Source organism: Perca flavescens, chromosome 12 (assembly GCF_004354835.1).
Source record: "Perca flavescens isolate YP-PL-M2 chromosome 12, PFLA_1.0, whole genome shotgun sequence".
NCBI classification, from domain to species: domain Eukaryota; kingdom Metazoa; phylum Chordata; class Actinopteri; order Perciformes; family Percidae; genus Perca; species Perca flavescens.
This window is the reverse complement of record NC_041342.1, coordinates 31,713,985-31,726,627: the sequence shown is the minus strand read 5'-3', so window position 1 is coordinate 31,726,627 and position 12,643 is coordinate 31,713,985. Positions and strand designations below refer to the sequence as shown.

The 12,643-nt window shown below is 40.2% G+C and overlaps 1 protein-coding gene across 1 annotated transcript in view; it reads left to right on the top strand.

The window, feature by feature from the left end:
- Positions 1-9,687: 9,687 nt before the first annotated feature.
- The window catches only part of myo10 (myosin X), a 172,598-nt gene continuing 169,642 nt past the window's right edge, over positions 9,688-12,643 (top strand). The window contains exon 1 of the mRNA XM_028592842.1: positions 9,688-10,222. Within this exon, the coding sequence (XP_028448643.1) occupies positions 10,202-10,222 (21 nt within the window). The 5' untranslated portion in view covers positions 9,688-10,201. The remainder of the gene's footprint in view (positions 10,223-12,643) is intronic.

Below are 12,643 nucleotides of genomic sequence, written 5' to 3'. Positions count from 1 at the left end.
TTTCCTTCAGATCAGTACTTCCTTACAGGATAAAGGTTGTGGTACTCTTTTGGGGAGACTTTCAACATTTCCTAAACTAAAATTCATAGGTAAGTTTTGCTGTTGTTGTTACTTTGTAGAGCAGTGCCTGAATTGGACCAACAAAGGTACTCGGAGTCGGTACTACTATTGTAGAGTAAAATTTTAAATTCAGGATGAGTTTACCAGGGTCTTGCAGAAAACAAATCATATGTCTCCAAAAGACTAGTCTATATCCACGACGTTCCACTTCCGGGATTGCTCCGGTGCATGTCTTTTCGGACGGATGTCCATTACCTTGGGCTTTTTTGTAATGGCGTTCTAACCTCCGGTGGATTTATGAGGACTATGGTTAACTGCTCCTCAGATCTCTACAGGGTAAATCCAGACAGCTAGCTAGACTATCTGTCCAATCTGAGTTTTCTGTTGCACGACTAAAACTACTTTTGAACGTACACACGTTCCACCAAAACAAGTTCCTTCCCGAGGCTATTTATAGCAGCGGCACAGTTGCTCCATCCGGTGCTTAGCGCCACCCAAGACGATTGTGATCGATTTAAAGAAATGGCAATAAACCAGAGCACATTTTCCTCCCATCCCGGAATAGCCAGACCTTACTCGGCAGTGCTCTGGAGGAAGGTCTGGCAAAGCGAGACTACCAAAAGACCAACCTTTTAGAAACTCTGAAAAACAGCCTTTGTGTGAAGCTGTTTTACACTGTGGTATCTCTACAGCACATTTACTGAATGAAAATGCATTCTTCTCCATTGTTAATGTTGAAACGTGGGTTTAGCAGTTTGTTATTAACATCTCAGCTGCTCTGAAAGGGATTCCCAAGGTGAGGAGCGGGTAACTGCAGCCCCCCCCATTCTCTCTCTTCCCTCCAGCAGGAAGCATGAGGGGATTAAGGAGAGGTCAGTTTGTTCTGGCAGAAGCTCTGGCCTGCGGACCCGGCCGTACCTGACCTCTGCTCAGACCTGTAGATAAAGCCTGCGCCTACTGAGATGTCCCACTGCAAAGACCTGCGTACGAACTACAAGTGACCCTTCACATCTACAGCCTTCTCTGTCTCTGTTCACTAACATCCAGTGCTTACAAGGCCGTACAAGCCTCTGGTTGTTTATCTTTAAGGGTCAGTTCACACAAATTGCTGTAAATCTCATTTACTGACAGGCGTCTCAAGCCATGAAGGGAGTTTTGGTTTCACGTGCTGAGATATGGATAATTCAGATCCAAAATATATGTTGAAATTCACATAGCAACATCTCGGCTCTCATAGGCAGCCAATCGAGCCTAAATAGGCCTACGATCAAACTGTTTTCTGGCCTATCAGAGCATGGTCTGTGAGTCATGTGATCCAAGAAAGCAGCTTTAAAATATTTACTCAAAGAAAACGACGGGGCTCCGGTAATTAATCCAGTTTTCAAAAACTTTAATTTTTGGGTCTGAATTTGTGCCCGTTGGAATAAAATACAATGAAATTCAGCTTTTGAAATTGAAAATCAAGAAAAAAAAAATTATTTCAATTCAGAACAAATAAATTCAGATACATGTTTTTCAAAGTAAACAATTTCCATGTTAGGTATTCAGTGGCTGTTCAACAATTAAAATACTTATGTCGCTTATTTGCTTCAATATGTGCACTTCAGAAAATTATGCCACCACATGATGGAGGGAATTAATTCTAGTTTATGTTAATTACGTTATGTGGTACATTTAAACATTGTTGTCACACTTTAATTCTCTTCCCTGATTTGAGGTGAAAATATATATATATATATATATATATATATATATATATATATATATATATATATATATATATATATATATATATACATATGATTTCAGATGTTGGGTCAGATTACTCATTTCATTCCTTCATCTTATGTGATTTTTATCTTTATATTTAAAGTGTGTTTAGTGCAAGTTGAGTGCACATACTGTAGTTAACACCCTGTAATAACAAAGGGTGCATGTGATGATGTGCCGATGAATCATCCGGTTGAACGCACTTCTACACCTTTTGATTATAATTCTGAATTGAAGAGTCTGTCGTTGCCACACGCAGCGGATAGATAGCTTTATTGAAGTGGAGATACAGTATGGCCTGAGGTTAAAGAAAAGAAGCTGTTTCCAGACATTAGAGTCAAGTTCAAAAGCAGCTTTAAAGTGTTTTGGTTCTGGTGATGTGGTGTGGGGACAAACCAGTCATCACCATTATTTAGGCATTAATTATACTTTCTAAACTGAAAGGTCTACTGCTTGAACTGCTGCTGAGTACTCAGTATTCAAATAATACTTGATTATAATCAGTGGTGTAGTCTAACGTATTGCAGTTGGTGAACTGTACTGTATATTGGCCAGAATCTTCCTTTGTGGGAGGAGGGGGCTATATTATAGTGGTGGTGGTGGCGGTGGTGGTGGTGGGGGGGGTCTGGGTGTCCTCCTCCAGGGAAGTTTTAAGCATCAACGACTTAATTTCCTGTATTCGGATACACTTTTATGCACGGTGGAAAATACCTTTATTTAGCCTATGTGAAGAACTTCAATAAAACTTTAAAGAACTTTATTGTAAAAAAAGTAATTCATTGTTAAATTTTTAAGGTGAAATGAGACTAATGACAGTGTACCTGCAGTTTAATTGGAGAAAAATAATTAAACTTTTAAAATTTAGGATTTGAACAAGTTAAGGCAAAAAGTTATGTAAGGTTATCCACTTTTCCTACTCATTAATTTAATTTTCAAAAAAAAAAGTCTATAGGAAATTGTAACCAAATCACTGCAGTGGAATCTTGAGTTCCTTTTCAATCACAATCAAACCTTCACTCCACTAATCTATATTCCACCACTGATCTATATTCCACTTTCTCCAGACTGTATTACACCTGAATGATTGAGATAAACGTACACAGACACACTTCTACATCAGTTTAGGAAACAAATGCTATGATTTAGTATCTTTACTAAAGTATAAGCCTAAAGAACATATCATAAAGAATACTCCATCATCGCAGTGTTCTCAGTATTTTCTGTCTCTCTGAGGGCTTAATAGTAACAACCGAGCCTGTCATGCCCTTCCTGGCTTGAAAGAGTTTGCTGCGTCATCATTTGTCGGTAAGTGGTTAAGATTAACATTTAGCTTTCAGTAATCACAGGGAGTTGAAGACAGGCTTGACTGCATGTAATTATCAGCCTTTTTATTTACGGAACAAATGGAGTCACAGGTTTAGATATGAGGACGTTAAACACTCCAGTGGGTTGTATTAGAGGGTTGGAATAAATTACCCATATCATTGTATGGTTTGGAGGAATTGGAATTGATTTGATTTTGAAAGTTAAACCTAAACACCAAGGTGCTTAAAGTTTTTTTCAGTGTGATGGAGCACAATAATGGCAGGGAACAGAGGGTTCCTTATCTTTTCTTATTTTTTTGAGGCTTTTATGGCCTTTATTTGATAGGACAGATTTAGGCAGGAAAGTAGGACAGAGAGGGGAATGAGATGTAGCAAAGGACCATTGGTCGGAATTGAACCCGTGGCCGTCGCAGTAAGGACTGAGCCTTTGTACATGGGGCACACGTTCTACCAGATGAGCTACGAAGGCGCCCCGAACAGAGGGTTTGAAGTTGAATTTTTTTTTGCATGTGTATCACTGAAAAGGAGCTCATAACCGAGTCTTTCTTCTACTTCTTCTTCTTAATGTCGTCTTCACTCTCAACAATCTAAAATCTTCAGTGGCATTTGAATGTCTTTCTAGTTAGATATTTCATCTGCGTGACTTTTTTAATGTAATCATCTTATGATCCTTACTTTAGGGTTACTGTTCATATACAAGGGATAGACAGTTTATTCAGAGTTTACACTGTACGAGAATCTGTGGAACAGATTTGTTTTATTTAGACATTTTATAATAGCGGATAGACCTTTTTGAGATGCATCGTGCCAGGTCAAATTGACATTACCTTGCTCTCCATCCTCTCCTTCTCCTCCAGGTGTTTTACGTCTGTTATGTGTCAGTCCTCCACTCTCTCTTCGTCCTCCTGTCAGCGTGATGCCGGTGGCAGGAAGTTGTGTTTGGCTTCACCACTGACACACTGGAGTCACAGGAGTCCCGGCTGCGTTACCTCACATCTTTTCGAGAGAGGAAATGTTTGTCTTCCTCATCCTGTTGGGCAGTTTGAGAGTTTTGAAGATGCTGGCAAAGAATCAAACAACAAGAGACAACTGGCTCCTATAATCCCCTGGTAGTTCTCCATAATGAGTTCAAAGAACCAAGGAAGTAACGGTCCCTATTTTTTGTCACGGTGCTGTGTACAGTCCTTTAAAGCGTTGGACCACCTAAAGATCTCAGTCCGAACTGATATGTTTGTAAATTTCTGCCATTCAGTGTGCAGTCATTTTTGAAATTTTCCATTTTCACAATGCTTTAACTTGCACGTGAGGCACTCACACACTTAAGCTAAATGATGGAAGAAAACTCATGAGATTTGAGAGTCACCACCTGAGAATCAGAAGAGTCAAAGATAAAAGATGGACAGAGTCACCTGCAGCACAGAGAGGAATGGGAGATGAAGACGTCCAACGTCAGAAACACAACTGGGGAGTCTCGGCATTGGGCACACAATTGATAGATGACTAAAGACTAAACTAAACCGCCCCCAACCTGACGTAACCTTAACTCCTCTAAACTACAGTAAAACACTCCAAACTTTCCTTAACTTTCCTATAGTAAACTAAACTAAACCACTCTTAAACTAGAACTAATGTGGCATAGCCTTACTTTACTTTCCTAAACTAAACTAAACTAAACCTGGTCTAACCTAGTCTTGCATAGCCAGACAAATCTCTGCAGCGCGTCAGGCTTGATCACACTGTGCACTGTACAGCCAAGAAGCCAGACTAGGCCTAGTCTCGCAGTGCCATACCACAGCGCATGCAGAGGAGGGTCTGGCGAGTCCACACAGCATTCCTGGATGGGAGAAAAACGTGCTCTGGTTTATTGGCATTTCTTTAAAATCGATTTCGGGATTTTATTTATTGATATCAGAACACTCAAACAAAGAGATTCTAATTGGAAGATTGATCATTTTAACCCAGCCCTAGCGAACTGGCTAAAACACGCATAGGTTACCCAACAGCTCAGTGCTTCAAGCAGCTCCTCATCATTCAAAACCATCACCTAAACGTCAACTCCCAAAACTCCTTAACACAAAAGGGCGAGACCAGAAGTGGGCTGAGCTCATTCCTCGCACTAATCTAGTTTGACAAAGACTGAGGAATCTCTAGGGGCTTACAGACCAACGCTACAGGGAACGAGTGTTACTTAACCTCTGTCAGCGTTCGGGAATAACATGTCAAGGGTCCTCTGGGGTGACATTGTCCAGATAGGTGAACTGTGGGCAGTGAGGCGAGTAGACAACACCTCAGGGAAGACAGCTTTGAGAAGCAGTAACATGCAAAACAACGCCCAGTGCCTAATAACTTCAGGTACGCACTAGGTGGTCCACCAACACTGCTGTGTATTCATTTAGCTAGGGTGTCATTTTTTCACACACACACACACACACACACACACACACACACACACACACACACACACACACACACACTTTTCTAAATCCCATTTCTAAATCCCCTCTTTCAAATTGGAAACATTCCATATTGTCTTGGCGATCGGCCCCTATCAATAAACTACATACGTAGTTTAGTACGTCAGTACACAGTAGTCATTGTGTGTAGAAATGCAGGATTCAAATCGAAAACATTTTTCTGGAGGAGTACCCCCAGACCCTCATGTTTTGTGTTCCCCCCACTCAAACCCAAGTTACACCCTTATATTTCAGAGAATCTCAACCAAAGCAATGAACAGGTCGCACATCTCAAATTCCCAAATTAAGGAGGACACAATGTTATGCTCTCATTTCACTAATTAGGCTCAAAACACAATAAATGAACACTGACATGTTTCGACACAAAGCCTTCTTCAGAGTGTTTTGAAAGGAGAGCATTTTGTCCTCCTTAACTTGGGAACTTGAGAAGTGCTACATTGCTTTGGTTGAATCTCCATTGTTAAAGCGCAACCTCCTTTTTCAACTCAATGAACGGGTATTAACAATCTATTCAGATTGACATTTCACCTACATTTGTATTTTTTCTTTGGTCTGGATCAGACTGCAATTGCTGGCACTGTTGACATTTTTTAATTTGTTTCATTTCCCAGTTAGCATTGATTTTATGATCAGCTGGCCAAACCACATTTAGTCATGTAGGTTAAAAGTGGGATTATATTCCTTGAAAATTGAGAGGGTTTTAGACGTCAAGATTACATTTAACAGTTGCTGCAACGTCGTTAAAATGATGACACTTTAATTTGAAACAGATCATGACTAGATGTTGCAATACAGTCCTGAAAATGCTGTTGAAACAACATTTTAAACAACATTTTAAACGTCTAAAGAGGTTTTCGTGTTTTGACAAAATGTATCCCTCTATAAACCCAGACTTCTACACTTGTTTTGAGAGTAAAATCACCCAATCATTGTTCTTGTTTCTAACCTAATATGTCATCCAAGGATTGTACGCAAAGTTATTCAAAAGGTACTTTCTTTATCAGACAGTAGTTTGGACAGATTATGAGATGACGGGTGCCTGGGCACAGATGCTTTGAGGTGTCATGGTGGCTTCTTTGTTGTGATATTTTCAAAGTTAGGATGTTTTTCGGTAAGACTTTTGACTAATTCCTTTGACACGCCAACAAGAAATGCTAATAGTCAAATTAACAGAGGCCCTGGCTTTTGGGCCCCCTGACTTCTTGGCACATGGGCCTACAATATGTCCAGTATTGTTTATTAATACAGTTGGATTGCCTACGAGAACCATCCCTGTAGTTAGGAAAGAGTTTTTATGATTTCCACAACAAAGTACAAACAAGTCATATATGTGAGGATAGCCAAGAATTCTTGGCCCAGCATTGGCCTAAATTTGGCATGCTTGGTCGCCAGATTTTACCCAGATTAAAATAAACTCACTTTTGCTCCAAAGCTGGCCAAGAAATATTAGCTGGATCTAACTCTAAGCAAGTCAGCTCCTTGTAGCCATATATGGGTTCTGTTGCCAGAACACACCCAAGTGCACCATCGTTCAGCCGCAACTAGCCCAATATGTTTAGCTGCCACGATGGACTTTTTTGTGAGAACGCATGCAGAATTAGCTGAATATGAGCATCACTGCTGACCTGCTTCACCTTCTTCTGCTCAGATGTCCAATATTCATCTCCTCCTTCTTATTCAAACCTAAATCGACCCCCCCCCACCACCCCCATGGCTGACTCACATTGGGTTCCCAGTTTTTAACGAGCTGCTGATAGTCACAGGATTACAGCAAAAACTACAGTACATGCAGTGTTGTGGTTTTGGTGTTGCACAAGTTCAAAGTCGGCCCAGAGCGTTTGAATACAAAAGAACCTCAGAAGACTCCTGCATCCCATGTGGTTGTAATAAAACTGTTCAAGAGCCTAAAATATCAGAGGCACTGCTAAACTCTTACTTTGAAAATAACTCTGCACCTTTTTCTCTCATCTGTAGGGTTGGGCATCGTTTTTCATTTTAATTGTGATTCCAATTCCATTGGAATCGTAATTTTTGAAACGACTTCCAAGTTGGAACCAGTTCTCGACGCCCAATCCTACTCCTTCTCAGTGCCTGAAATGGGCCGGGACTCAGCAGTACTGTGTACCGGCACTTCTGATTTTTGTCCACATGAGTACCCTTACTTCTAATTGTCATTAACAGCATTATTAATAATCTTATTTCTAAACCAAAATTATTTATCATGATAGATTGGGAAAAAAAACATGCAATTCTATGTAAAATTAGACATTCAGCACCCCCATATAGCCTGAATGGAATGATCCTTTGTTTCATAACCAAATTTTCAGCCACTGCGACGATTTAACTGTGAGATTGGCGGTCGAATCAGACTCTTAAGACTGAATCGTGAAACAATTCGGGGTCACCCCTAACACACACACACACACACACACCTATGTTTGGATTAGACATGTAGACTGTGGTGTTAAAGCTATGGTGCGTAGTTTCTGTCTTCCCATGAGGACTTCTAAGTAATTACAACAACACTGTCATTGCCTCCACATGATACAAGCCTTCCATGATCGAAATGAATGGGAATTTACGAGAATTAACTGGAAATGTTGGGTAATTTATACAAACTTCATCTTATACAAACATAAATATAAACATTTTGTTTTGTAATAAGCAGACAGGCATATACAGTGAATACATATGTTGAATGGGTGTTGCCTCAATAGCCCCGCAGTAGGCCCAAGCCATTGAACTTTAACTTAACATATGAAGGTAGCTAGCATGCTGCCTATGATTTACTATGGTTATGGTTATATGCGTGCTAAGCTAACCATCAGCGCTGTCTATTGTTTCCAGCCTATCAAGAACAAGTGGGCTATACAATTAACACACATAAGTTAATAGCAATCGGTTAAAAGAAAGAAAAAAAACTCTCGCATTTTAAAAACAAAATGTTGGCAAGTATGTAGTAGTCTATGCTGATTACTGGTGCGTGCGTGTCATTGACGAATATATGGAGGACATTCAACTGAAGTTGCATTAAATCAGGTTGTTTTAACCAAGATTATGCTGCACAATGTTTTTTTTCCAACTACATTTAAGTTCCCTGTTATAGACTAACAGTATTATAACAAGCAATATTAAAAATATCCAGTTTATTCCCGTTAATTCCCATGGAAAATTTCCAACTTTGAAAATTCCTGGAATTTTGCAACCCTAGTTGTGTTACATTCAAATTAAGTCAAAAGTTTGTCATCAATCTTAAATATCTGAAATGTTTCCAAAGCTGAGTGGACCTTAAAAGAGCCAAACAAAGAAAAAAACTGACTCTGCAGCAGCAACATGACACAAGTTTGGCATAACACTAACATGACTCAACTTCTGTATATTTAGCATCACTATTGTGTCCTGCTTCAGTTTAATATGAACCTCCCTCAATATCTTTTGGGCTTCCAGTGAACTACTGGACAATTATTGTGTCACTTTTAAAACTCTGAAGTGTTTTGAAAAGATGCAAATATTTAACTCGGCAACTCGGAAGGAGAACAAAACCAGCAGTCCGCCCCAAGATCCACCAGAATTGTGACTTTAATAATTTTAAAAATAATAAAAAAAATTTTACATTTGGCCATAATCATAATAAGATAAGATACAATTGTATTGTCTGTTCACACAGAAAATGTTTTTGCATCATCTGCTCCAACAATTAGGCCTCCCAGATAACAGTAAAGAACACAAACATAAAACACACACACACACACACACACGCACGCACGCACACAAACACCCCAAATCCAAACATGTAATATTTATGATTGTCATGATTGCAGTCCCACAGTGATACACAGATAACATGTTCGTGTGGGAAGATAGGGAGGAGTGTATTATCACAGTGCGTGATTTCCGTAGAATGCATTTTGTCAAAAATAAAAAAAAATAAAAAATCTTGCCGGGACAGCAGGGGGAGTCCGAGACACAGCGGGGCAGCAGGAGAAGGGAGGAGGCTGCAGGTTGTGGAGGTGGAGCTCCCCGATTATTATCATGTCTGACTGACTGAGTGTGTGCATGTGTGTGCGTGTGTGTGTGAGAGAGAGAGAGAGAGAGAGAGAGAGAGAGAGACTAAGTGTGAGACTGAGTGAGTGAGCGTCTCCAAAGTTTGACCGGTCTCCCGTTTATTCTCTCCTGCTGCACGCTACATTGTTGACCAAACAACCAGACAGACCTGTGGACACAGGAGGGACGCACACACAGACACACGGAGAGAGGGAGTCTTGGGGACCCTGACCCCGACGTGTTTTATGAGGACTCGTGTTGTCTCCGCTGGAGTGGTAACCCATGAAACAAAGAGTAACTTTACTACTGTAGCTCCACACCGACTCACCGACTCTCTGACTGCTTGTGCCCCATCCTGCAGACGACCAGCAGGAACAGCATGGAGTGAAACTCTTCGGGTCTGCTTCCCCCTTTTTTTTTTTTTTTTTTTGGGTTGAGTTTGGAATCGCACTAACAACACATGAGTTGGATTGACGGGACGCGCGGTTTCCATACAGCAGATCCTCGGGGATTAAAATAACCAGGGCAATGGATAATTTCTTCACGGAGGTAAGAAACTACCGCTTACTGCTTCATACATGCAACATGTTGTGCACTCGAGTGCAGAAATACATACAAAGCATTTACTGACACCAAAATGTTCTAGAGCTGCAAAGATCAATCGATTAGTTGTCAACTGTTCAACTAATTGTCAACCGTTTTGATAATCGATTAATCTGTTTGAAGAAAAAAAGTCAAAAATCTCTGATTCCAGCTTCCTAAATGTGGATTATGTTCTAGTTTCTACTCTCCTCTGTGATAGTTAACTGAATATCTTTGAGTTGTGGACAAAACAAGACATTTGAGGACGTCCTCTTGGGCTTTGGGAAACACTGATCCACATTTTTCACTAATTTTAGAGTCCAAACAACTTATCCATTAATCAAGAAAATTGTCGACAGACCTGCTATTGTTAAATTATAAGGATGCAAATGCCATAAAGTGAGCAGGAACTCACTACTGAGCAACAAACAGTTTATGCTAGATACTATAATATGGAAATGAAAAGTGATAAAACACTATTAAGCACAATGAGGGCAACCTAAACTCGCTACTAGGACTTCCCATTGAAATATAATTAGTTTATAGGAGCAAAGGTGTCATAAAGTAGTTTAAATGAGCCCTGGAATCAACACACACACACACACACACACACACACACACACACACACACACACACACACACACACACACACATACAGACACACAGAAACACACTCAAAATAGCAATTGTGCTACAACCTGGTGCAATGCATCTCTCCTTGTTCTTATACAAGGTCAGTGTTAAATTGTGCATTGTCCCTGTTTAAATAAAATTACATTTTTTACACACACACACACACACACAAACACACACACAGAGGGCCTGTGCTGGTCAGACTGGGGGTTGGACGGTGTCCCAGTGGATCTGTGGTATTTCCGCACCTCTTTTCTAGTTTCCTCCAAGAAAACAAAAAGTGCTCTAAAGTTATTTATAGGAGTCTGAACCTGCATCCCAGCAGAACTTTGGACTGGCCAGCTGACAGCAGAGCGCCCTTTATCGATTGGCTGTATGATTAAGATGGACAGTTTGGGGTTTTAATTTCTAGGATCCTCTTTTTGCAAACACTGTCATGAGGCTGGGGCGGACAGTTTGAGCTGATGCATGTTTTATGAAGCTGCTATCTGTTTGATCATTCGGCAGAAAAAAAATGTCTGTGTCATTCTGTAAGTATTCTGTATTCTGTAAGCGAAAAAGTCAATTATATTTTCTAGGACTCGACCGATACTGTTTTTTCAAGGCAGATAACGATTATTAGTAGTTAATGAAAGCGATAACCGATATTTGGAACTGATATGCATTTACAGTGAACCGGGAAAATCTTTAAAGGTCCAATGTGTGGGAATTTCTCCCATTTAGCGTTGAGATCATATATCGCAATCAACTCTCTCGCGCCACGCAGTTCAAAGTACGTATTACAGCTACGGTAGCCTTCACGCTTCAAAAAGGACCAGAAAGCGACAATAACCATTAGCAGCATTAGCAGCAGCTGTGAGTTTATCATGTGACAGCGAAAAATGCGAAAGACGGAGCAGTATGTCCTGTATGTCCCTTACCGGCTAACGTATTTCAAGATTGCGCATGAATATGGAGCATCTACCCCAGTTCACGCGAATGCAAATGTAACATTTCAAGCCAATAGGAATACTTGGAAATGATGGTGGTGGTAAATATTTACAAAAGTTTGTGAACGGGCAACACAGATTTTGATAATGAACAACTAAACACGTAACATACTGGGACTTTATGTCAAAATTAAGATTTTGGAATGTTAAACTCCTAACAAAACTTTGTTTAAATGCTTTAATCAATTATTTAATGAATTAGAAACTTTCAAAATAATACCCAGTAACAGAGAGTCAGATAGTGTTGTGGACGGGACATTAAGTCGGACTCAGTGGTGAGTCAAACTGAAGCAGAGGGACAGACACAGAGCTGTAGCCGAGCCAAAGAAGACCACTTTTTAATTCAGTAACTTTATCGGTAACCATTGAGAATGGTGATCGTTAATTTTTATTGATATTGATACCATTTTCGAGACTACTTAACGATCCAAGTCATTATAAATACCATTATCGATACTTTCGTTATCAAAAAAAGTCAGGATGACAAATTCTTAATCTTAACAGAACAAGGGGTGCAACAACTCATAAAACTCACGGTTCGGATCACTGTTTTGAGTCCCATCCCTTTTAGCTCATAGCTTTAGCAACAGGGGAAAGGGGATAGAGAAGGGGAATGACATGCAGTGAAGGGCTGCAGGTCGGAGTCAAACCTGCGGCCGCTGCGTCGAGGAGTAAAGCTCTATATATGGGCGCCTGCTCTACCAGGTGAGCTAACCGGGGAGCCCTTGGTTGGACAATTTGAAGACATTAACTAAAGGGCTCAAG